This window comes from Oreochromis niloticus, linkage group LG23 (genome assembly GCF_001858045.2).
Source record: "Oreochromis niloticus isolate F11D_XX linkage group LG23, O_niloticus_UMD_NMBU, whole genome shotgun sequence".
Taxonomy (NCBI): Eukaryota; Metazoa; Chordata; class Actinopteri; order Cichliformes; family Cichlidae; genus Oreochromis; species Oreochromis niloticus.
This window is the reverse complement of record NC_031986.2, coordinates 8,931,999-8,955,963: the sequence shown is the minus strand read 5'-3', so window position 1 is coordinate 8,955,963 and position 23,965 is coordinate 8,931,999. Positions and strand designations below refer to the sequence as shown.

General features: G+C 40.7%; 1 protein-coding gene across 1 annotated transcript; it reads left to right on the top strand.

The window, feature by feature from the left end:
- The first annotated feature begins 2,098 nt into the window (after positions 1–2,098).
- slitrk6 (SLIT and NTRK-like family, member 6) lies at positions 2,099–23,130 on the top strand. The gene is made up of 2 exons (XM_005450006.4): positions 2,099–2,686; positions 18,919–23,130. The coding sequence occupies exon 2, from the start codon at positions 18,934–18,936 to the stop codon at positions 21,469–21,471; it is 2,538 nt and encodes an 845-aa protein (XP_005450063.1). The 5' UTR covers positions 2,099–2,686; positions 18,919–18,933; the 3' UTR covers positions 21,472–23,130.
- Positions 23,131–23,965: the final 835 nt, after the last annotated feature.

Sequence of the window (23,965 nt, the reverse complement as noted above, 5' to 3'; positions counted from 1 at the left end):
ATAAAAATAGAAAACAGTGCTATCCAGACGACCAGAATGAAAACTCAACAAAACAAAAAAGCCAGGCGACTTATTTACATGCTCATATTCATATATTTTTTTGGTTTGTTTTTATATTTTTTCAGTGAGAAACAGATTTTCATCAGTTCTGTGTTATTATTTCCACAATATTAATCTCTTGACTGTAATGCTGTAATATGTATTATTGGTTCTTACAGCCAGTTTATTAACCATATAGCGTCCTCTCGGTGCTGTTTTTGTCTCACTTGAGATAAATTCTGAATATTTGGGGGTAAGGTATGTTGTCATTAAATTTAAGGTCATTAAATTGAAATGTTTACTATATATTTACTACTATATATTTATTATGAAGTGGGTGGTGGGGGCACTGTCCAAAGTGTCAAAAAAAGGTTCTGTATCAGGTTCTAAACAAGCTTTTTAATGCTCTAAATTTGAGAAATATAACTCAGGTTTGGAACCAGCCTCAAGTGGCCTTAACAGGAACTGCAGTTTTTGACACTAGCTTTAGCATTAGCTTTTTTACCCAGTTGTCACTTGATTTTAAGTGAACGTAAATGATTTTTGTTTTGTTTTTTTGTAGCAGGGCTCTACGAACAGGACATAGAATATTTACTCTACCAGAATGAAATATTAGGCTGGGGAGTTATTTGGAGAGTGACTTTGCATTTTAAAATACACCGTACTTTCTTGCTGTCACTGCCATTAGCACACTGTTTAATGTTAATTTTGTTTTTGTCTAAATGTGTGAATGTGCTTTCAAGGTATCATTAAGTTGTGTAAATGAATCACACTTTTTTTTCTTCCTGTTTTACATCTCATGACTAAACTCTACATTACAAGCTCTTGGGTAATTTTTTTAAAGGTTGTAATTTGTCACTCCTGCATCTTTGATTCTCTGACCAGGTCCTTTGAGATTATCTGTCTGGGATGGGTCACCGAAGAGGTCAAGCAATAGACGACTGCTCAAGTCTGTGATGTTCCAGATGGGAGTAAAATGTTCTCTAACTCCGTGACAAACCCACTTGGCTTTATGCAGCAGACAGACACAACCGATTGCGTCGGGATGGGGGGCAGCCCATCTGAAAGTGATCAGCGAGTAAGCTGCAGAGAATTACAACCCTGGGTTTGATGCAGATGATCAGTTGGCATTCCAAGGTTATTTTCAGCGGTTTTGATCTGTCATACTGTTTGGCTTTTTCTTTTTTTTTTCATCACACAGGAGCATGATCTGGAATAATAATGATCTTATACCCTATTAATTCTTGCACCACAGGGAGGTTAAAGGTCAAGCTCAGCCGCAACTCATCTGGAAGTGGTAGCACTTCAGCGTCGTGTTCAAGGGCGCGCGCACACACACACACACACCTACACACACACACACCTACACACACACACACACACACACACAAAGACCAGCTTGCAGTTTGCTGTGTGATGGAAGGTGTGTTAGTTTGCCACTGTGCAGATCCCCTCACACACACACAGGAAATTCTTTTCGCTCACACATAAGAATCAACACTATTATGTCAAAAATTCTATACTTGACTTATGTGAATACAAGACCTTTGCATATATTTATGCTACTATTTTAGTTGCCTTATATGGCTGATATAGGCATCCTTTGCTCTTGGTACTGCAGCCAGGCTATTTAAAGCCCATCAGTGTAAGAGGTTTTTTTTCTTGGTCTATTGTGAGAATCTCCAAGAGGAGGAGCTCTGTATAACCGTTTCAGAGCTTTCCCAGATGCATAAAACTGCCCGATAGATAGACACTGAAGTACCGGAAGTTGCATGATATCCCTTCGCGAATAAAAGTTTTTTTTGGGGGGGGGGGTTGGATGGCAGTTGTTGGAAAGCAATGGAAAAATATTTGTATGATCATCTTTAGAGTGATTAAATGTAATTTAAATGATGTTTTGTGATAGATAAAATGCGTAAAATTGGTCAAAATATTAAAGAGGTTTAAAATAAAAATAAATAAATGCATTTAAATCTTACTCCAGGCTTTTATTCTGAAAGTCTGAAAGTCTCCGGGAGAGCCGCGTGCTGCGGTCGCCTTGACGCCGCCTTGCCTCCCTGTAGTCCACCTCTACAGCATGCAAATTACCGAGCAACTCCAATATTTCGCAGATTGGTTAACTACACAGAGAGCGCGGCGCAGCGCGAGAGCAGGGCACGGCACGCGCTGTCACTGTATTTTTATTTTATTTTAAGTTGACCGTAGAAGCATAATTAGAAAAAAGAGAGATGAAAGAATAGCCCCGCTTTAATGGCAACAATGTTTTAACACTGTCGCCTCGAACCTGCAACTTAATCCTAATTGACTGTGGAGAGACTGGAAGGAGGAAGGCTGCGGGCTGCTCATCATCCCGGGACCGGAGTGAAACCTCACCGCAAAGGCTCCTGGTGTATCGGAATAATTAAGAGTGTGTGTGTGAGTGTGTATGAGGAACCGCAAAGGAAAAGGGAGAGGACTGAGGGAACCTGTGAAGTTTTCTAGTGTGTCAGCCTGTTTTATAAGGAGCTTGGTGGACCGTAGAGAAACTGTTAGCCTGCGCGTCCCCCCTCTCCTCTTTTTAAAGGTGGTGGGTTACCCGCATTAACTGATGGACCAAGTACAGTGAAATTTGGACTTAAACATCGTCTTTCTTCAACAGTTTTGTCCGGTAAGTGTCACTTTACGATGGATGTAAATATTTTTCTGTCAGTGTTCTGTCAGTTATGGATCAGATGTGATTTATGGAAAGTTTATTTCTGTTTTATTCAAATTAAATAAATGCTCCCCCCCCCCCCCCTTTTTTTCTTTTTCTTTTCTTTTTATTGGGGTTAGCTTAAATGATAAGGAATCTGCGTCCATTACGGGCACGTTCTAACTAGCTAAAGAATGTTGCAGTGCAGTAACCATACAGTTTTATCCCCCCTTAAAAAACTGCTATAAAACAGAGGGTGTAGATTGTCAGAAAGCACAGGCAGAAAGCAGCTTTAAAGAAAAAAATAAATAAAAAATAGTGCCTGGACTTGACAGGAACAGAGAAGGAGCTGTGAGTTTTCCTGAGGGGGCTCCATTACCTCGAGCACACCTGGCTGTCTGCCACACACAGTTACTGTATCCTACGGCGCTGTTCTCCCCTATGGGAATTCGGACTGGTGTGCCTATGCACTGCTTCTTATTACATACAAGGAAAAAATATATTTAAAAAAAAGACAAAACTTTGCAGTGAGTGGCTCATTTTTAACAGAGCTCTGTGCGGTAACAGATTGAAGCCGCCTCACACTTCGCTCTTCCCTCCTGGCGTTCGGCCATCACTAATTATATCTGTGGCGTATGAATATTTATTAGTGTTAGTGGTCACAGGTGTCTTTTAATGGGCGCTGCGTCATGAATTCTGGCAGAACCGAGCCAATCAGGAAGCAGAGCCCGCCAATTAATCTCGTTACGTTTTACACGGCGCTGTTATAGCGTGCATGTTCACACTCTGTAATAACAGACAGTTCAATAGATCTGCACTGCATTTGTGCCTTACTTCTAATCAGCTTCCCCCCCCTTCAATTAGAGGAAGTGCAAGTTAATGGGGAAAGCACTGTCTGATTATCTTTAAGTTTGCTTAATTGAGTCTGGACCCCAATTTTTTGCTTGGATGAATAATGGTTAATAAGGTAATGCCCCAGTTATAGGCCCTGGATGGCATAATATTTGATTATTTATTTTTTTAATCACAACTTTCCTGTCTGGCTCTCTATTGTTAAGAGATTTTTTTTTTTCTTTTTTCCCCTCCAGCTTTGTAGCTCCATTGCTATAATACCTAAAAAAGTCACCCAGGCACAGGGAATTATAGAGAGAGGGGAAACAAGAGCTGATGTTTACTTGTGGATATCAGGTGGTGCAGTGGTGGTTAGTCCCCTACAACTGAACAAACTGTTTGCAGTGAAGGGGAAACACAAATATGTTTGAATAGGGTAGGTGTTGTCTGTAATGAGTAGCCAAAAGGAAATTGGCCTGACAGGTGTGAGTGGTCTGCGGATTTCAGAGCCAGCTCAGGGTCGAAAGTAGGGCTTCGGGCCAGGGTGAAACTTTATTAGTGTGCTGTTTGTCAGATGGAGAAATCCTGCAGTTATGTATCAGAGAGCGGAGATGAAGTAGGCAGCGTGAGCCCACGTAATATTGAATCAGTCAAAAAAAAAAAGGAAAAAAAAAGGCTGGAACAAGGGGCAAGGGAGTTGAACTATCTCATGCCTGTTGAGTGGGTGGATGTCATAATTATCATTTCTCCAGGATTGTGGTGAAGGAGGGCCGCGGGCGCTGGCAGAATCTCTCACTGATATGTGGGTGTAGTGGTGGTGTCGACCCTGTAGGGGCAAGCCGCATCACTTCCAATCCAGAGGAGGAAAGGGACAAGTCCTGGCGTAATTGGTGACTGGGAACACTGCAGGGGCGCTCGGGGAAAGTTGATAGACGGTCAGAGCGAGGGCATAAACAAGGCAGCACAGAAACACATACGCACTCTGAATCCATGGACTGCTAGGGTGGGGGGGCTCTAATCTGCTATCCCATGTCAAGCTAAAATGAAACAACCTCTAGCCTGACGCAACAAGTCAACTGTCTCGCATTCTCTGGCCCAAACTCCACCTCATTCTGTTTCAGCCCCCCAGGCTAAAAGCAGCCTGACTTTTAAGTATTAGTAGACGCACGCAACTGTTGGTGGGAGACCTTCAAGGGAAGTGGGGAGAAAAGACTGGAAGTAAACAAGGCTCTCTTTTCCTGCTGTGGAGAAAGGTTGCTGGCTTTTCATGGCCGTGTGTCACAGCAGGCAGGTGTAAATTAGCAGGCAGGACTTGTCATAACATGATAAAAAGTTCCTAAAATACTTTGTAATTGTCAGAGAAAGCAATCAGGAGCAGTTAAAGTGCATGTTCAGGGTAGCACATTCCTGAGTAACCACAGCATAACAAAGGAGTGACTGAGCACAAACACCTGTAAAATTCACTTCAGTTCAGTTTTATTTATATAGCGCCAAATCAAAGCAATAGCTGCCTTTAAAACGCTTTATATCGTAAGTTATAAACTGTGCCATAATATATACAAAACTCCAACTATCAGACGACCCCCTATAAGGAAGCATTTGGCGACAGTAGGAAGGAAAAACTCCCTTTTCACAGGTAGAAACCTCCAGCAGAACCAGGCGCAGGAAGGAGCAGCCATCTGTTGGGACCAGTTGGGGCTGAGGGAAGGAAAAGAGGGATTTTCTTTTTTTTTTTAAGTGCTTCTTGCTACACATAGCAAACACATCTGGGTCTGATCTGGGAGAGTTTTGGCACTAACGGCTCAGATGTTTGGGCCAGGCTTGGTGTTAATGTGGGTTATAAGAAGTGTAGTGTGGGCCAGATGTGGCCCAAATGTTGTAAGACACTTAATATAAGAATTGTTTAAGGTGGACCAGTGCAGTCAGTCAGCGCCAGATATGGGCAATACAAAAGTGCATACTTTGGCCACATTTTGGGGAAAATGTTAATATCTGGCAGGGATTAAATTATATTAGAGCATATTTTATGCTCTAAAATATGTTTATATATATGAGAACGGAGCTTGGTCCCCGTAGATATCTCGTAGTCTGGTTATTGGCTACTGCACATTTTCAACACACCTCAAAAACCTTTACAAGTTCAGCATTGTTCATTGTCTTGACACCAAATATTAACGCCAGCTGTTGAGCCTTTACCTATCCATCTTTCTATCTTGCCAAGCACTTTATGAATATTGTAAAACCTTCTGCTGGAAAAGTAGCACATAGAACTTGATGGGCTGCGGTTAGCATTCTGATGAAATGCTCAGCGAGCAGATTATTTAGGACAATAAACACCCCCCCCCCCCCCCCCCCCCGCCTTTGTTTGAAATGCAACACTCCCTTCTGTTGCAGCAGCGTCACGTGTGATGTGTACACATTTCTTGTGGCAGACGTGCAGCGTGCGCTGTGCTGCCTGTATATGCATTTAATCTGCAGTTTCTGTTGTGATTCTGGGAATTTCAGATGGCTCGGAGTAATCCATCTCAAAAACAAACAGGGAATTATGGGTGGCGTTGAGTCTTATTTTTGACTTTGAAGCTTTTGTTCTGATAACAGGTTTTAGCAGGAGCTTAGAATGCTGTCCAGCTTCTTTAACTTCCCGCTGTGGCTCTCCCACTTAATTGGTCTTGAAAGGTCTTGTTTAGCTGGACGGCGCAGGTCAGCTCGAGACTCTGCAGTTAAGTTGTCACACACTCAATTAACTGACAAAAAAGTACACAGGCTGAAAGGAAGACACCTTGAACTTAATCTGCATTGAATTTGCTGCCTTATGTGTCCAGACAAGAATTATGTAAACATATACCAGCTTTATCTTCCTTTTAAAAAGACATTACACCTTGGTGTTATTGATGCAGTCAAACAGACATAACATCTATCAGTCTTCTCATCATCTAACCATGCACTCCTGCTCAATGGAGCCAGTCTGAAAATGTTTTTGACTATCGGTCCGTAAGCTCTGCCTCTGTCTGTGTGTACTGCTTAAGTCTGCTGCTGCGTCTGATACTGGCAGCTCCAATGAGTCTTCTTATTTCCCTTGACCATAGACTGGATTTCCTTCAGGCAAATTTGCATCAGCCAAAGTGTCAGATGGGGTGGAGTTTTAGTTCTACTGGCTCTGCATCATAAAGCAAGTTATACTGATTCTAGTATGACACAGTAATGAATTATGGAGGCGTCTGGTGAATAAACAGGGAAAGGGCAGAGCAGAGGGAGAATCAGAATTGGTGGTGGGGGTGTGTGTGTGTATGATCCATCTCCATGTTTCCCAAACAGTAAAAGATAAATCTGTGACTTTGTGCTAATCCTATTACCTTTAACGTAGCTAAAAAAGCTGCGCCGCCATCTTTCCATTTCTCCCATGAACACGCATGGGCTCAAAGTGTGCACCCATATGTGAAAATGTGCAGTCACTTATGACAATCATAGTCTAGGTCCTGTCAGGTAAATATAAAACACATACAGGCGCGTTTACATATGGCATGTACATTTTTTTTTCCTCTTTTTTTGCTTTTAGTAGGCGTCTTGATGAATTGTCACTTGATCACATACCATTCAGCTGTTACTAATGAACAGAGCCACTAGCAGATGTGGTCATAAAAAACAGCTTATGACTTTATAGTAATTTGTTCAGTTGGTAAACTCATCATGGTTGTGCTGAAGAACAGTAAGCTAGAGTGTAGTACATAAGGCTGAATATCAAACTGATAAATCAAACTGATTAGATCCTTCCAAGTGTTGGATAATGTCTCGTTATTTGACACTAAATTTTAGTATATTTGAAGTAAATCTCATCAGTGTTAAAGAGCCAATCAGCAAACAGCATACTAGTGCGAAGATCTAATGATCTCAGTGACTGGCTGTCTAACGTGTAGTAGAGTTATACAGAGAAAATCTGTCTTACAAGTACATATTTTTAAGCTGTGTTTTAAAAAAATGGTTTCATATCTTCTCCAAGTAACTAAAGTCTAACCAAATGTGAAGAAACAACTGCTTTGATTCTACATCCAAAAGATGTTTGTTTTGTCCTGATAGGATATCAGCTGAAGTTGAACTTGGGCCAGTCTGTACTGTTGTGCAATAAACATTTGCACAATATTTTAACCAGGCAAGTCATTATGAATACATTCATATTTATGGTGGTGGGCAAAAAATGGGAGGTAGCTAAAAAAGTTATATAAAGGTTAAGAACCAAGAGACATCTGAAAACACCTACTGATAAACCACCACCCGCTGGTGCTTTAGGTTGGTTCTACAGAAGGTATTTACAAAAAAGTACCTTTAACTCGGGAACTTAGGCGCACATGCATCGATTGTTGTATTTTGAAAGGCTTACATCAGATAGCAGGTGTAAAAATTTGTACAAAAATTATTAGATTTAATGCCAATATCATCAAAGCTGTTAAAACTGCAATGCATGCATTAAAAAAAAAGGCAACTACCAAGGCCGACTGTATGACAGATGTGATGAAACTCTTGAAATAATGGAGCAAAATGAGAGAGCAGGAAGGTGCTCTGTGTTTGACTGCAAGAAGAATTAATCAGCCAGGACCGGATTTTCAAAAATCATTTTACATTTCCCAGAAATAACCACATGCCCAATTTGAGGACGACTGTGAACTAATTGTAACATTACTGCAATGCGTGTGGTGACCCCCTTTAATTCCTGGCTTTTGTGCGTTTTTAAATATTTGCATGAATATGTTGGATCTCAAACATAAATGCGAAAATGGGTATGTTTTTATGTTCTGAAACTGCTTCTATGTGTAAAATGGTAAAATAACTTTCTTAATGGAGCTTTCCTATCCTAACGATCAATTTTATGAAACTGGTAACAGTGAGGAAAACATATTGTTTAATCCTTGCTTTAAAAATCATTGAAGACTCTAGTTTTTGAATGATACCAGTCATAATAGTACAGTTAGGTTATCCAGATATCCAGCGTGATCACAGTACATGACATTCCATCATGTCATATGAAAAATGTACTTACAGCTCGAGTGTGTTTGACAATCATTTTATGTATTTGTAGGTTTTTTGGAAGGTCCCAAGTTTCTATGAATTCAAATTGAAAGTTTCAAAATAGACCAGTATTGGTATATTTCACATATCTAACTAGAATGCATATGATAATATAAAAATCTTTTTTTGTTGCGAGTTAGTATTTTTAGAGATTTAATATAATTTAAGTTTCTATTTTCAGATTTTCAGGTTGTCTATAAACCCGCCTGCATTTTTGTAGACCACAGAAACCAAGCCGTGATTAACTGACATGACAGAATGTTCTAGGTGGTGCCCTTTCTTTTGTTTATTCTCAGTAGCCAGGCCTGTCTACCTATAATATGTGACTCCTTTGAGAATGAAGTTTTTGTTTTTTTCCAAGTGGCGGATCTACACCTATTTATGGAGCGAATCATAAGACCGTCATTACCATTACCCTGTGGCCCTTTTTTACGGAGGGCATGCTTTAAAATCGACATTAGAAACAACTGAAAGGCTGAAAAGACTAAGGATGGTTACACTGGAGATAGAAAGATATGAAACACTCACTGCATATTATCAAAGAGCTATCTCATAATGATATAACACAACAATCTCTATTAAAACTGTGTTCTACTTTATTTAGAGTATTGGCTTTGCTTTTCAGTTGCCTGACTTTCCAGGTAGGACTGAAACTAGATTGAGTATAGTGAACAAATGTATCTACACTTTGCCAGTCCTGCTGGTGAGTCACTCCTGAATAGAAAGTGTCCTTCTTTTTTTTTAATTTTTTTTTTTAAAGCGACAGTAATGTATACAGAAACATACATCTGTTTGGTGCAGATGAGTCTTCTTACAAAACATACCTTGATCCTACTATACAGTGGGGTAACTCGCCTGCTCATTTCAGGAGAACTAATTACTGCACATTAGTTAAACAGACCATTTGAAATGCAAGCCTTCTAAATCAAGCTTGCCAGGGGAGCTGAGCCACCCCCTCTTCCCTCCCTATCCCACACTGCCTTTGTGTTTCTATTATTAGTTCTATCATGCATATGTTCTCTATCAGAAATTAAGGCCCACCAGCAGAGAGCAGAAAGTGAGGAAGCTATGCAGTTACACAAGGTAGTGAGTAAGCAAAACTGTGGAGTTGTGTCAGTTAATGGTCATAAAGATGTATTAGGTTTCTATGCATGATGAAGTTCAGTATCTGCTTATGACTTACCATAGGGATGTGCTGCCAGCTGTTAGAACTACTGAACAACATGAGAAAAGCAGAGAGCCAATCGAATTTCTTTCTTTTCTTTTTTTCATCAGGACACTGATGATGTTTCTAAAGATGCAATCCTTGTAGCAGCCAGCAGAGCGTGTGCTATCAGCCTCACTCCCCTGATCACCAAGGCTGTGTGCTTCCAGCTCAGCTGAAATGATCTTTGCCGGCCTGTTTGAAAGCACAGTACTTCCACTAAAACCTCCACCACGCTGAAACAAAGGGCCAGAAAGTTCAGTCAGTGTTAATCCATATATATTGTATAAAATAGATGTTTACAGACCCTTAACAGGTGGACGTACTTTAGTTAACTAAAACTAAAACTAGGAGCTAAAAAAACTCTATAAACTTTTATTTTTTAAATTAAAATCTAAATCAGTCATACCTACTGCACTTACAAAACTAAAATCCAACTAAATATAAACAGCTGAAATGTCTTTAACATTGGTTTTTGGATTTGTTTTCATGCATGTTTGATTCAAATTTGAATAAATGCAATTCAGTCACTTTCACTTGCGCTGGCACACAGAAAGTTTTGATAAACGTTTCAGCACAAGCACTGCAAGCAAAATGAAGCAATAGATCAACAATTCCATTGGGAAACACGTGATATCGCTCCATTCACAGGGACTTGACAGGCAAGAGCTCTGAAACCTGATACTTGTACATGTGAATCCTCATTAACCATACGCAGAACAATACAATGTCTACAATTGTTTTGTAGAATCCTAATCCTAAACCTGCTTGGATTTCAGTCTCACGGTGTTGGGACAGATTATATTTACATTATTGCTGCGGGTGGTGAACGGGTGGATTAAACTGTCAGAGAACTTCAGACTTCAGTGAATTAAACTCTACTCTTTCAACCACCTTGTTGTCAGGATCCATTAATCATCACAGCTGCAGGTAGCCTAGCAATGAGGAGGACTAAGGTCATAAAATGCTAAGAACCGAGGTGACTAATGCTTTTAAGAGCAAGTGAAAAGCCAATAATATTATGAGATATCCACAAGACATCTCGGTGAAATGTCCAAAACACCAATTTGGAGTGACTTTTATCACTCTTGAACGACCTAAGAGAATGGCTCTATCCATCGGGGTGCCACTAGGGATAACAAGTCTTTCATGCTACATCAAGTTGCCTCCTGCAACAGAAGAAGGAATTATGCCTTATGGGCTATTTGTGGCTCTAGCGTGCTTTACTTACTTTGACAGTGATGAGGACAGAACACGACTATGACTGTGTTCATATTATCTAAAAATAATGTTCGGAACTGTCAACTGGATGGGGTGCATTCATACTTAGTACAGTGCAAATCCAGGTCCTTGTTTTGTTGTCATATACTGTATCTATAGTGTGTGTGTGTGTCTTTTTCAATCCACTAGAAACTATGACAAATGTACAGATGGTAAAATAAGTGGTGCTGCAGTGCCCTGTCAGGGGCGTAAAGCGTGCAAAAATCAATGGCAAGCAAGGGCACACGAGCTTTTCAGTAAGGATGGCATGCTTAGTATGAACCCTGGCTTTGCAAATGAATGCCCAATACAGTTGTCATTTTAAAGTTTGTCACAGTCAAGCTGTGATAAAGCCACATTCGGTCCATTCATACTGAAATGCTGTCAGCAATAAGATGTCTTTGTCAGAATCCACAGCAGTGTGGATTTTTGGTGACTTTTGCAAAGGTCTGCGCAGCTCCATTGCTTTCTCACACTACTTATGTGATGCATTAGATTACAAAGTAATGAATTCTGGACTCATCTGCCTGCTCGAAAGTGACTTGACCTACAGAAATGTTGATAAGAATAAAACTTGATTGCGGTGTTTCTAGGGCTGCGTGATTATGGCAACCATATCATTTAGCTCAATTATTGAAATCTTGATGATTTAACACAATTATTGGTCACCTGATCAAACATGCTGCATGTATTAAACTTTAAAGTTGAAGCAAATTTCATATAAGGAGAGGAATTTTTTTAACATGATTCAAATGAAGAAGAATTAATAAACTTGAAGAACAGGAGTTGAAAGAGGTTCAGTGAGGGTGATGCATGGTTGTCCTTTATGGAGTTAGGCGTACACTAGCGGGTGTTTTTGACCATAAACCCAGTTTCGCAAGGGCAGCCAGACGTCCTGGCTCACAGCCTCCATTGGAGGATGTCTATGGGGGAAACAAGGGGCTGTTGTGTGCTTTAGGTGACCTGTGCAGTAGCTACGGGGAAACAATGGAGAACTAAGACCAACAAATAACCGGCACCTCTGCCGAGCACCACTGAAAGCTGCAGCTGCAGGCAGACCTCAGTGATCATTCCACAGGCTTTTTACAACTTCCTTTACACCGATTAGAAAGATTACTAAAGGTCAAGATGAAAATGCTCCTGTGTAAAACAAAGGGGTACGCTTCATTCATAACACACGCAAAAGTGAGTTTCATATTGAAAATGCATGCAAAAAGTTTTTGGATACACTTGTCTTTGGTCATTTAAAGTCATTTGGCTGCTTACATCATCTCAGATATCATGTGTGCACTTGTCTGAATGGACACACTAATGAACATATAAAAAGACAACATTTATTTACAGCAGTGCTGTAAAAGTCTGTGTGGAAGATGAGCATTTGTGTATTCATGGCTTTCTGTGTGATAGTGCTCGCACAGTCACATAGAAGAGGCCTTGTCACTCTGACATATTATACCCACGGGGGGCAGTGGACTCACTGTGGGTGTTCCGTGATATTATGGAGTGTTTCACTGCACTGGAACAATACAATTTATAACCGGTCCAGCAGAAGCATTAACAGGGTGTTTATTGGTTTTATAAATGGACAAAGCCTCCTGCGTATGTTCCAGCGATGGTAAAGAACCTGGCCTATGATTAATATTCCATCAACAGACTTTTTCCTCACTTTCTCTCTGATGTCTCGCTCTCCTCCGCTCCATGCTGCTTTTCCTTTTTTCTTTTTTTTTCACTCATCTGATTCGATTTTGGGTGATGAGTTGGCTTCGCTTGCATGCATGAGGAGCGATCTCATAGGGCTTCAGTAGATCTCTAATTGAATTGTCTGAACAGCACGAGATGAACATTTGAATGTGTAAAAAAAAGAGAGTGCAGCAGAAGACTGGCACTGGAAGAGTGTTTCATCTCCTGCGCCCATCACACCGACTTCCATGCAACATTGATTGCTTGAAAAATGGATCAGTTAAGAGGAGTCTGTTTGAAATCCAGTAGGAAGAGTGCATCAAACTACTGCTGTTCCATATCTGCTCTCTGCAGTGTTATCATGCAGTACGCGATAACATCTGTTAATAGTCTTTGTTTTCCATTTCATATTATCCTACAAGCCATTAGGGTCACAAAGGTGAGCGCCTTGGGTCCCATGACTTGCACCAGACTCCTGAACAATCAAATGTATATAAATAATAAAAAGGGAAATGCTGCAGTTATTATTCAGCACCAGATTTGGGAGATGTTGTCTGAATATTATTCAAAGGTTTGACAAATGAGATTTTTGTGTCTCATTTTGGTTTGTCACATTATCTTTAATTGCTAAACATGAGTACATAGTCACATTTCTCAGTGTTCTGCATAGAAATACTTGAAAATGATTATTGCCTAAATCCCAGTGATGTCTAACTCTATAAATGTGGAAGTTGTTCACAGCTTAGAAATTTTGCCAATGTTTGATTTTACATTCATATCATCTTTTCACATATGAAATATGTGAGTATGTCTTTTCAAATACAGACTTTAAAAAGTTGATTCGAATGTTTTCTTTTATTCTTGTTGCTTTTTGCAATAAGAATTCAGAAGCGAAAGACTGATTTCTAAATAAACCAAAATAAATGTCTTCCTTCCGTGTCTGCCTTTCCACATGGACGGGGGAAAAGCAAGCAGCTGGAAAGGTCTAAGGGCAATTCCACCACTCAGAGAAAATTTTGGCTGTGAAAGCTTAAATTTGGTGGCCTCTAGCCAATTCTGATACCTCTCTTCCATCACATTACCTCCTCTTTTAATGAGTTTGCTTAGCCATCTGTAAAGATAAATTATTGCAGAGACCATTAAATGATAAATGTCTATTGATTCTTAATCTACGTTTTTATTTATTTAGTGACCGCTTGACTATAGTGTTTTGAAGACCTGCCAAAGTGATGTTAATTAGAAACATAAACAGATACATCCATGATTAATCCTTTACAGGAAATTACATTGACCTGGCAGTTTCAACACAGATATAACACCACATATCCGAAATAGCAAAACAATAACTATTCCTAATAAAGTTCTCCTATATAAATACATAAAACAGCCAATAACTAACATAACTAACATTTTGGTGCAGTCCCTTTGACTGAAGGTGCTAGTGTTGATAACCTCTGGGGCATGGAGTGTGTGTGCCGGGTTGATCATAACTGATTTCAGCTACAAGAGCATTCTTCTGTCCACCACCTGCCAGACTCTCTCAAATTCACTCCAATCCATAAAGTCCTTAATTCTTCCTCAGTTTTCTTCCTTCTCACCTCATTTGATCAAGAATCATAGGAGGGGAAATCATAGAAACATACACATAGATTATTAAGATCACACTAAGTAAAACGTAGACTGCAGAACCCCAGAATGATGTGTTATATTTGGGATTTTATAAACGGCATTCAACTATTAAAAAGTTTAAAACTACAACACGGTATTTAAATCTCTTTGCTTTGTGGATTGTTGGTTGGACAAAAGGGAAATAATAATCTGACATTTTCAATTCTGTACGACATACCGGATAGATGACAGGAGCATAAATGCAGAATAGTCTACAGTTTAAAAGACATCATCACTGTTTGAGAGACATTTTCATTCTTTGTGTATCTAAACAGCTCAGTGAGTGATCTATAATGAGTTACTTGTCTTTCTCAAAGAGTGGTTGGTCTCCTTATTGTTGTACTCCTGTCCAGGCAGATTCAGAGCGCCAGATTTCCCTCGAGGCAAGAACATACAACTAATTATTCCCGTGCATTCTGCCTGATGTTGTGGTGATTCCCTGTAGAAATGAGTAAGGGAGGGGATCAGGAGATTATTAGTGCATTTAGGACCAGATTTACTAAGCAGGTCAAATTAACAGGAGACTGTAATCGGAGAACAACAGGAGTTTGAAGGTCTGCTGTTGATCTACTAACACAGAAACAGACAGTGTATTTCAGTAATATCCAATTCAGAAACTTGTGTAGGGTCACGGATGAGCAGAACAGATGAGGGTGTGAGGAATTGGCTAACGATGCAGGTGCGGTTTGTTACCTGCAATCTGACGAATATGTTATTAGCATGGGTTTGAGAGCATCTGTTTCTCTCAGTAATCAGCATGGCAGGGAAGCAGTGAAGAAGAAGCTGTTTTCTGTGGTAGAATCAGAGGTGTTATTGGAGGAATGTAATATCCATCCAGCCATCTTTTTTTTCCCCTTCAGCATCTCCCACGTGCAACCTGCTCACTAAAGGGACACCTGTAACAGCATTGTGGGTGAGGTGCATACATTAGCAAGAAAGCGTGCTCCATGGAGGAAATTTTTAAAATGACCTGAGGAGAAACGTTTGTGGACTACTATGGTTGTCTCACCTGTATGCCGCTTGAGTTTGGTGATATATCAAAAATTTCCACTCGTGGCTAACCGCTATTCAGCAGTTGCACTTTTACTATAATTAAAACAACAGAAATCACTCAGTCGCAAAAAAATACCATCAGTTAAAAACTTGACACCCAATATCTGTGTTCGTGTAGACTACGTTTTTCTGCTTGGTGGGTTGATGGGGGGTTTTTCACCTCCCTCCCCCAAACGTTGTAAACTTTTGTCTTGATTAAGCACTGCAGGAATTATAGGTGTTGCAAATTTTCTGTGCCTTTTATTGAATTGTTTTTCTTTTTCCAAAGCAATGTAAGAATACCATTCCTTGGCAGTCAGTGTATTACTTTTCCTTTTATTCCCCCCAAAAAATGAAGACATCTGAAGAAACTTTTCTTTCACCGGCACACTTTGTGTTCTGGCCTGCTCATGGTTGCAAGCGTTACAGTAAAGTGCAAAATGCTGCAGCTGAGGACATGCTCAACTACTGTAATAACATTACATTATGTGCTTTAATTTAAATACTCCCCAGGCCAGATTTTGCAGTCTGAAACAGAAACTCGTCCAAATGGATATGCCGTCTGAGTTAGGTAAGAGTTCAGTGACATTACCAGTGATGTATTACTTTGGTAATGTAACGAGTGTCTTAGGGTTTTTATATTTCTTAGAGTTCTCGCTATTCAGTGTTTCTCGGGTCCATGGAGTGAGGAGTGCAATGTCTCCATCGGTTATTGCAGATATGTGGAGAATGACCTTGGGGTATATGCCTGAACCTTCAAAGATGTTAAAGATGGAGTTGTCTTGGTTTTCATCAATACTGTTGACTTTACCCTCTGGCACAAAAAATGTATGGAGGCATGGTGAGGGAGGCAAAAAGTTGAAAGAAGGAAAGAAGAGGAGAGGGTTGGGGAATAACTTCAGAGGTGTTTTAGCTTCATGGAGCTGATATCTTCTCTCTGTTGTCTCCCTGGGTAAGGTGTGTGTTGTGTGAGGATTGCTTGACTTGGTAAACAGAATAATTGTTATATTTATAGTCAGACTGTAGTAAGCATTTAAAATCTGAATGTCCGATGTGTTTCAGAACAGTAATTAAGCTAATTGGTACATGAATGCCTTCTGGTCCCCTGGTCTCTATCTCTAGGCTATATAGAAAATGTAATTTTTTAAAACTTAACAAACTGTTCTCCAATTAGAGGACAAAAAAAACAAGCATTCAAACTGACACATCAAAAACTTAACATTTTTTGTAAGTCTTTTTGTTGTTTTCCCCGAAACAGTAGAGTGGTTTTTGATGATGACTTCACAGGGTGTATCTCTAGTCTGCACACCAAAAAAATATTTTTTCTATTACTGCTTTAGGGCACAGGCAACTGCAAACACCCCCAGAAAATATGCCCCACATCTCTCTGACTTTGAGTAAAGGGGAAATATTTCCTCAGCTTTGTAAAGAGAGACGGTTGAGTATCATTTCGATAGATATCTTGAGTCATAGCTTTCACTCTCTGACAAACACAGGCTGGATTGGCTTGCCCCGTCTTGCCAGAATGAAGCTTTCCAGTTACTAATCGCATTCGTTAACAAGAACGGCTGTCATCTCTCACGTCTTTCCTCTTTGAAGAATCCCATTCGTTAACAGTGAATATCTAGATGATTCTTGATCTAGGGAAGATGTCTACACTTCTGCACCAGTCCCCCGAGAGTGATGTAGCCTTTGATCCATCGGGATTTTTCGACTTAATGTAATGGATTTCGATGTGGTGCACAGGCTGCTCATCATTAAAATCAGATTTCAGCTTTTCCCTTGTCATTCAACATAAATCCTGCTCACAGTGGAGTTTGATTTTGTTTTCAGTGGACCGGGCTGCCCCTCTACACGCTTCGGTTTATTGCTTTGATATAGTTTGTAAAATAATACAGTCAAGAGTATTTGAAAGAATTCAGATTTATGAATACAGGGTTGGCTCAGATTTAATTCTCTTTGAGTCCAGCCTCATGTGAGTTAGCTGGTTTTGCAATAAAACGGGGTCATTTATTTCACGTTCTAAATGTAGAATGCTTGTTCTAAATGTTGCTTTGACATGGATTGAAGTGACTTCTACATTTGCATGACTCACACTACGTCTTTGTTCAGACGAGCCTGCATATAAAGGGCAGAGAAATCAGTCAAATGAGTCCTTCTCTCTCTCTCGCTCTCCCTCTTTTTTTCTTTTTTTTAATAATGTACCATTATCCCACTGAGTCATTGGGAAGAGTTGCTGTCTGATCTCAGTCCTCACCCTGTGGAATTTATTTACTCATCGGTAAAATGCAGTGCCCAGGGAGGTAGTCTTAATTCTGAAGTTTTATATTGGATGAATAGGCGTGCCATTAGCTAGAGATGATGCTACATACACTGAGTAAAGACAACATAGGTGTAAACATTCAGAAAGAAGAGAATACTTCATAGAGTTTCTCACAGTTGGTAGGACATTTCCACCCCTTTCTGTAAAACTGTTAACAACACCTTACTAAACCTCTGAGAATGCTGGCAAAACCAGTCGCGTCAAAACAGCTTTGTCGGAGCTCAGTAACCACACAGTGTTTTCAGATCACACACACACACACAGCCTGCAAAAAATAAGACCACTACTGTGCATTCATTACACACTAAAGTGAAAGAAAAAATGATGAGAACATGAAGCTCCAAGATTTTTATACAGGAAAAATAAAGTGTGTGTGTAGCTGCTTCCAATTCCACTAAAATCTCACAATATGTACATTTGCTGTATAGTAGATGTTGGATTTTGTGATGGCCACGGACGATCAACAGAGATCCGTTTGTGCTCTTTGTCCTGTTTGCCTCACAAGTTTGCGTGAAATGCATTCATGTATTGTATATCTCATAAGAAATTAATACGATATAATTTACTCACAAAGATGGTCTCTTTCGTACTGCAGCATAGTCATACATTAAGAAGTCAATAAATCAAGCGTGTTGCATAAGAGAAAATTCTGTTTCGTAAATAAATCAGAGTGTGCAAGTATAAATCTAAATATATGTAAAACATGTTGACTATAAGAGGGAGTGGGAAATTCTATTAAAACTAATGAGAGTTTCATTAAAATTGACCACAATGTGTAGAGAATATTGGACACTGTTAGCATTGTTTTCTAGTCTTATGTATGTTTTATGCAATTAAGGCTGTGCAAGGACAGTTCTACACTACATAAAGGCTTTGATCCAAGAACTGTGTTACTCTTCATGCATATGATGCACTCATAAATATCATTTTACACTTTTACACATAAATAACATAAACTTTGGCTGTTGTAACATATGAAACTTAAATGACATTTGGATCACTGAGAATGAGACTGAATATAATTTTAATGCTACGCGGAAGTGGCACAGTTATTTAGGACAGCGTGTTTGAGTTTGACCTCCTGCAACATAGATGCTTAACACTTTTCTTTTTTCCTCCCCACTCCTTCTGCCCATCCTTTCTTCACAGATTTCTCAGGCCGAAATGCCGCCCTGTGTCATTTTCATCGGCTTGTTTCTCGCTGCGGTCCAATCCCAAGATATCCATCCCTCAGAGGCATCATCCTCCATTAGTGAGTCTTGTGACTCCTTGTGCTCCTGCGAGAGAAAAGACGGCATCTTTCATCTTAACTGCGAGCAGAGAAACATCAGCAAAATCTCCCAAATCAAAGTCCCAGCAGGTGTGCCCTTCCACCTGAACCTTTACAAGAATGACTTGGTTGAGCTCCGTGCTGAGGAAATGGAAGGGCTTAAGAGTGCCCTTTCACTGCACATCGGGGGTAATAGTATACAAGAGCTGGAGCCAGGGGTCTTTAGCACTCTCGGATCGCTGAAAAAACTCCATATAAATAGCAATTTCCTCGTCACACTGAAAGAGGACACTTTTCAAGGCCTGGTGAATTTGGAATTTCTCCAAGCTGACACAAATTTCATACGGGTCATCGAGCCAGGGGCCTTCAACAAACTGATCCGCCTCAAGGTCCTCATCCTCAATGACAATTCCATCGAGTTTTTACCCAGCAACATTTTCCGTTTTGTACCACTCACCCACCTGGACCTACGTGGCAACAAGCTCCAGACACTGCCCTATGTCGGCTTTTTGGAGCATATCGGGCGCATAATGGAACTCCTCCTGGAAGACAATGACTGGGTCTGTAACTGTGACATTTTACATTTAAAAATCTGGATGGAGAATATGAGAGCCCAATCATCAATCAGCGATGTGATCTGCACCACACCACATGACCTCAAGGGGTCCATTCTGGCAAAGGTGAAGCGGGACATCCTCTGTCCATCCCACGCCAATATTCCCTTAGAGGAGCCGTCAAAATCACTGGATATGGTTGTTACTCCCTCATCCAAAGTAGCTCAGATTCCCAAGTTGGTCAATGCCAAGGATGACGGCAGAATCCCGACAGCATCTCACATTCCCAGCAGTCCTTGTGTGGAGCACTGTTCTTGTCACAATCACCCCGTGGCTGGGTTTTTGATGCATTGTCAAGACCGAGGAATTCAAAAGGTGTCAGATATTGGAATACTTAAGGAAAGCCCAACTAAGCTCGTTATGACGGGAAATATGATTCAGAAACTTCTGAAGTACGACTTTGTCACATATGATAGTTTAGAATTGCTCAACTTGGCGAACAACAGAATCGATTACATTGATAATGAAACTTTCCTCAGCTTGAGCAGCTTGAAAAAGCTCTACTTAAATGGCAACAGAATTGAAAAGCTGTTCTCTACCATGTTTGTAGGACTGCACAACCTTGAATACCTATATCTGGAATACAACCTCATCAAAGAGATTGCTCCAGGCACATTTAATCCCCTGCCAAACCTGAAGCTGCTGTCATTAAATAACAACCTGCTCAGCTCTCTTCCAGCGCAGATATTTCGCAACGTGCCTCTCGCCAAATTAAACCTGAGAAAAAACCTGCTTATGCACCTGCCAGTGAGCAACGTGCTCGATCAACTCGACTCGCTGGAGCAGATTTATTTAGAGGACAACCCCTGGGACTGCAGCTGTGACTTGCTCAGCCTCAAACAATGGGTAGAGAAACTGAGAAAGGACACAGTGGTGGGCTCCATTTTGTGTCACATGCCAAAGAAAGTGATGCAGACCGACCTGAGAAGCCTTCATCATGAGGTGCTTTGTCCTGGTTTAGGGACCTACCACCCATTGCCCTCAAATGAAGAGAGTGTGACAGCCTCCCTGGGGCCCAACAGCGATGACAGGAGTCTCCTCATCTCACTCACAGACACCATCCCACTGTCTGTGCTCATTTTAAGCCTTCTTGTTTTTGTCCTCATGGTTATATTCTGCTCGGCTGGGCTGGTGGTGTTCGTCGTGCATCGGCGGCGGCGGAGGGCGAAGAAAAAAGCAGCAGAGGAGCAGCCGCGAGAAAACACCAGCGGTAGCTCCCCCATTCACTTGCATTACAGCATGTATGGGCAGAAAACCACTCACCACACTCTGACACAGAGGACGGGGTCCGCCACTCTGTACGAGGACAGGTCGCACAGTCCCATCGTGCAGATCTGCCGCAACCCCACCTACTGCTCTCAGCACAAGGAGCACGACGCCGATATGGATTATAACCTCGACGAGCCCAGCTCCAAGCATCACCTCTGCCGGAGCATCATGGAGAAGGAGAACACATCGCCCCTCACGGGAAACCCCAGCTCAAAGTTCAGATCCATGCCCGGAGAGTGCCCCGCGGAGTTCGTCACTCTCAGCAACCCCAACTCCTTGTACAGGAACATTCTGGAGAGGGAGAAGGAGCTGCAGCAGCTCGGAATAACGGAATACCTGAGGAAAAACATGCCTCAGCTTCAGCCCACTGTAGACATGCAGGTCCCAGGGCACCAGGAGGAGGTGAAACTAATGGAGACGATTATGTACTCAAGACCGCACAAGGTCATGCTTGAGCAAACAAAAAACGAGTACTTTGAACTCAAAGCTAACCTGCATACTGAACCAGACTATTTGGAAGTTCTGGAGCATCAAACTGCATTTAACTGAGCTTATGAAGTTATGATAAATATACATATATATATATATATGTATATATATGAAATGTTTGATCTAAGTGCCTTGTCCTTTTTGCCCTCTTGTACTTTCCACAGTGTGAAATATAAATATAGATATATGATGGGCACATCTCTTAAATTGTAGCACAGAATGTAATTGGTTGACTCTTTTGTTACGTTTCATCTGTTGACAGCCATGTTATGTAGCTGGTAAAAGGTGTCATTATTTATGGCCAAATGTAACTTAACCGCTTAATCTCCACAGGACCACCGAGACGTCATTTGAAATGTAACATCATCTTCAAAGATTCAGTTTGCTGTGGCCAAAACAAAACCCGAACCTAACCCTAGACGAGTGTGTGCTGTCTAGGGTTGAGTTCAGGATTAGGGTTAAGGGGAACACACCATTCACACACAGACTGTTAGATGAAAACTACAGAGCATCAGTTAAACAGCATCAGCATCTGCTTTCTGAAAATACCCTAAACCCCGACCCTAATACGAACCCTGTTGGATGTTTAAGAGGTTAAAACTCACAGTCTGTTGAACAGACCTGTGTTGAAACCAACTTTTTTGGGGGTTTTTTAATGATTGATTAAATCTCTGCTGTGTTACTACAGCCAAATGAATCGATCCACATAGCACCCTCCCCATCCCCCTCACGCTCCAACATCCTGACGGAATAAAGCAGATGTTTGGGAAGAAGTGAGTGAATTTCAATCATCACTTGACCCAGAAATGCTGTTTAATCAGTTTACCCTGACTCTGGGTATGACCTGATTACATCCTCTGTCAATCCAGCTGGATTGCCGCAACCAGAATGCTCATTGTGCCGTAGAGTCAGCAAATTGCCAACATGTACATAAAAAAATAAATATTAAAAAAAATACAGGGATAGGAGTGCAGTTTGAAAGCTATCCTTCTGTCAGTTATTTGACACGACATAGGAACTTTATTTATTTTTGTACAAGCTACTTCTTTATTTCTTGAGTCAGTAAGTAGAGCACTTCAAGTAAAGTATATACACCACTGTAATGTTGTAAAAATGCATTGCACTAATCAAATGCCATAAGATGGTGCATGACAATCAGAGTCCTGCTGAAATTTTTTGTTTTGTTTTGGGTTTTTTTTAACCTTTTGTGGAATATCATTGATCTGTGTGTGTCTGAGTGTCTGTATGTGAGACGTGTGCCACTATTTTCTGTCTGACAACAGCATTTGGGAACATTGTTCGTTCCTCGTGCTCACATTTATTAACTTCCTGGAACGAAACATTGCCCGAAAGCGAGTGAAGGTCCAGTTTTCCACAGACAGCCTGATAGAAAACAGACTCCAGCCGACTTCTCTCTGTTTCCCAGCTCACGTTATAAACAGCTGACGAGTTGGCGAGTGACATGTGCAATGTAGACATTGTCGTTATTCTGGATTTATACTATTTGCTCTTCATACTCTTGGAAACTCAACATTTGGAACGGTTCATGTAAGCACACACTCTGTAGCTTTTCTACTTAACTAGAGTTAATTATTTATTCTGTATATTTTGTATATACTTATGTTCCATTATATCTATTGTTTTTTTGTGTGCCTTCAGTGCTGTACAGACTATAAACAGAACTTGTAATTGAAAGAGGAAATAAAGAATTGCAGTATACATATGGTTCGTAAGTAATTTATGGCTAACTCATGTATACATCCAGCCTGTTTTACTTTCAAGATAAAAGAATTCAAAGCTGCTGCTTTTCAACACCGCACACTCTCTGCGCTAATTGCCACATCAGGCACTCGAAAAAGAATGACATTTTCTCTCATTTTGCTATCAGTCCTGCACAGCATACATGTGTGAGGATGTACTTGTGTAAACAACATTTGGGGTTTTTTTTCCAGCTGTGTGAATAATTTACCCCCCCCCCCCCTCAATGGCTCAGACCTTGTCCTTAATCACACAACAGTGGCGGCGGGCTTTTTCTCCAGCCATGCTCTACTGCATGACTTTTTTTTTTCTTTCCACTTGGGGAAACAGTGGATCCTCTGTAATTCCTCTATTTTCTATCATAACTGATGTATCCAACGCTGCTTTCCAAGAATACACACGTAACAAAGACTGCCACTGACAGCTAAATACATAAACTCTGCATGCACGCACATCATTTAAGGTATGAAAACTCTCAGAGGCACACACAGACATGCACACAGCGGGGAAGACAAATGATCTTCTGCTGCTTGATCCTATGAGACTCATAAGCAATATGCTCCTCTAAAGGTGAGACATTAGCAAAGTGCAAAACTGTTCAGGATGCTTTATTTCAGGGTACGACTTCAAATAAATGAGTCCAGTTATGTGAGTAAAGCTCACCAAGGCACCAGTAACACAATGGAATAGCTAGTAGGCGAGGTAAACAAAACAAAATCTCAGACAAAGGTTTATGACGTGTATAACATTTGGCTCACAGCCACGTGCAAACCAGGGATGTCAAACACATTTTACA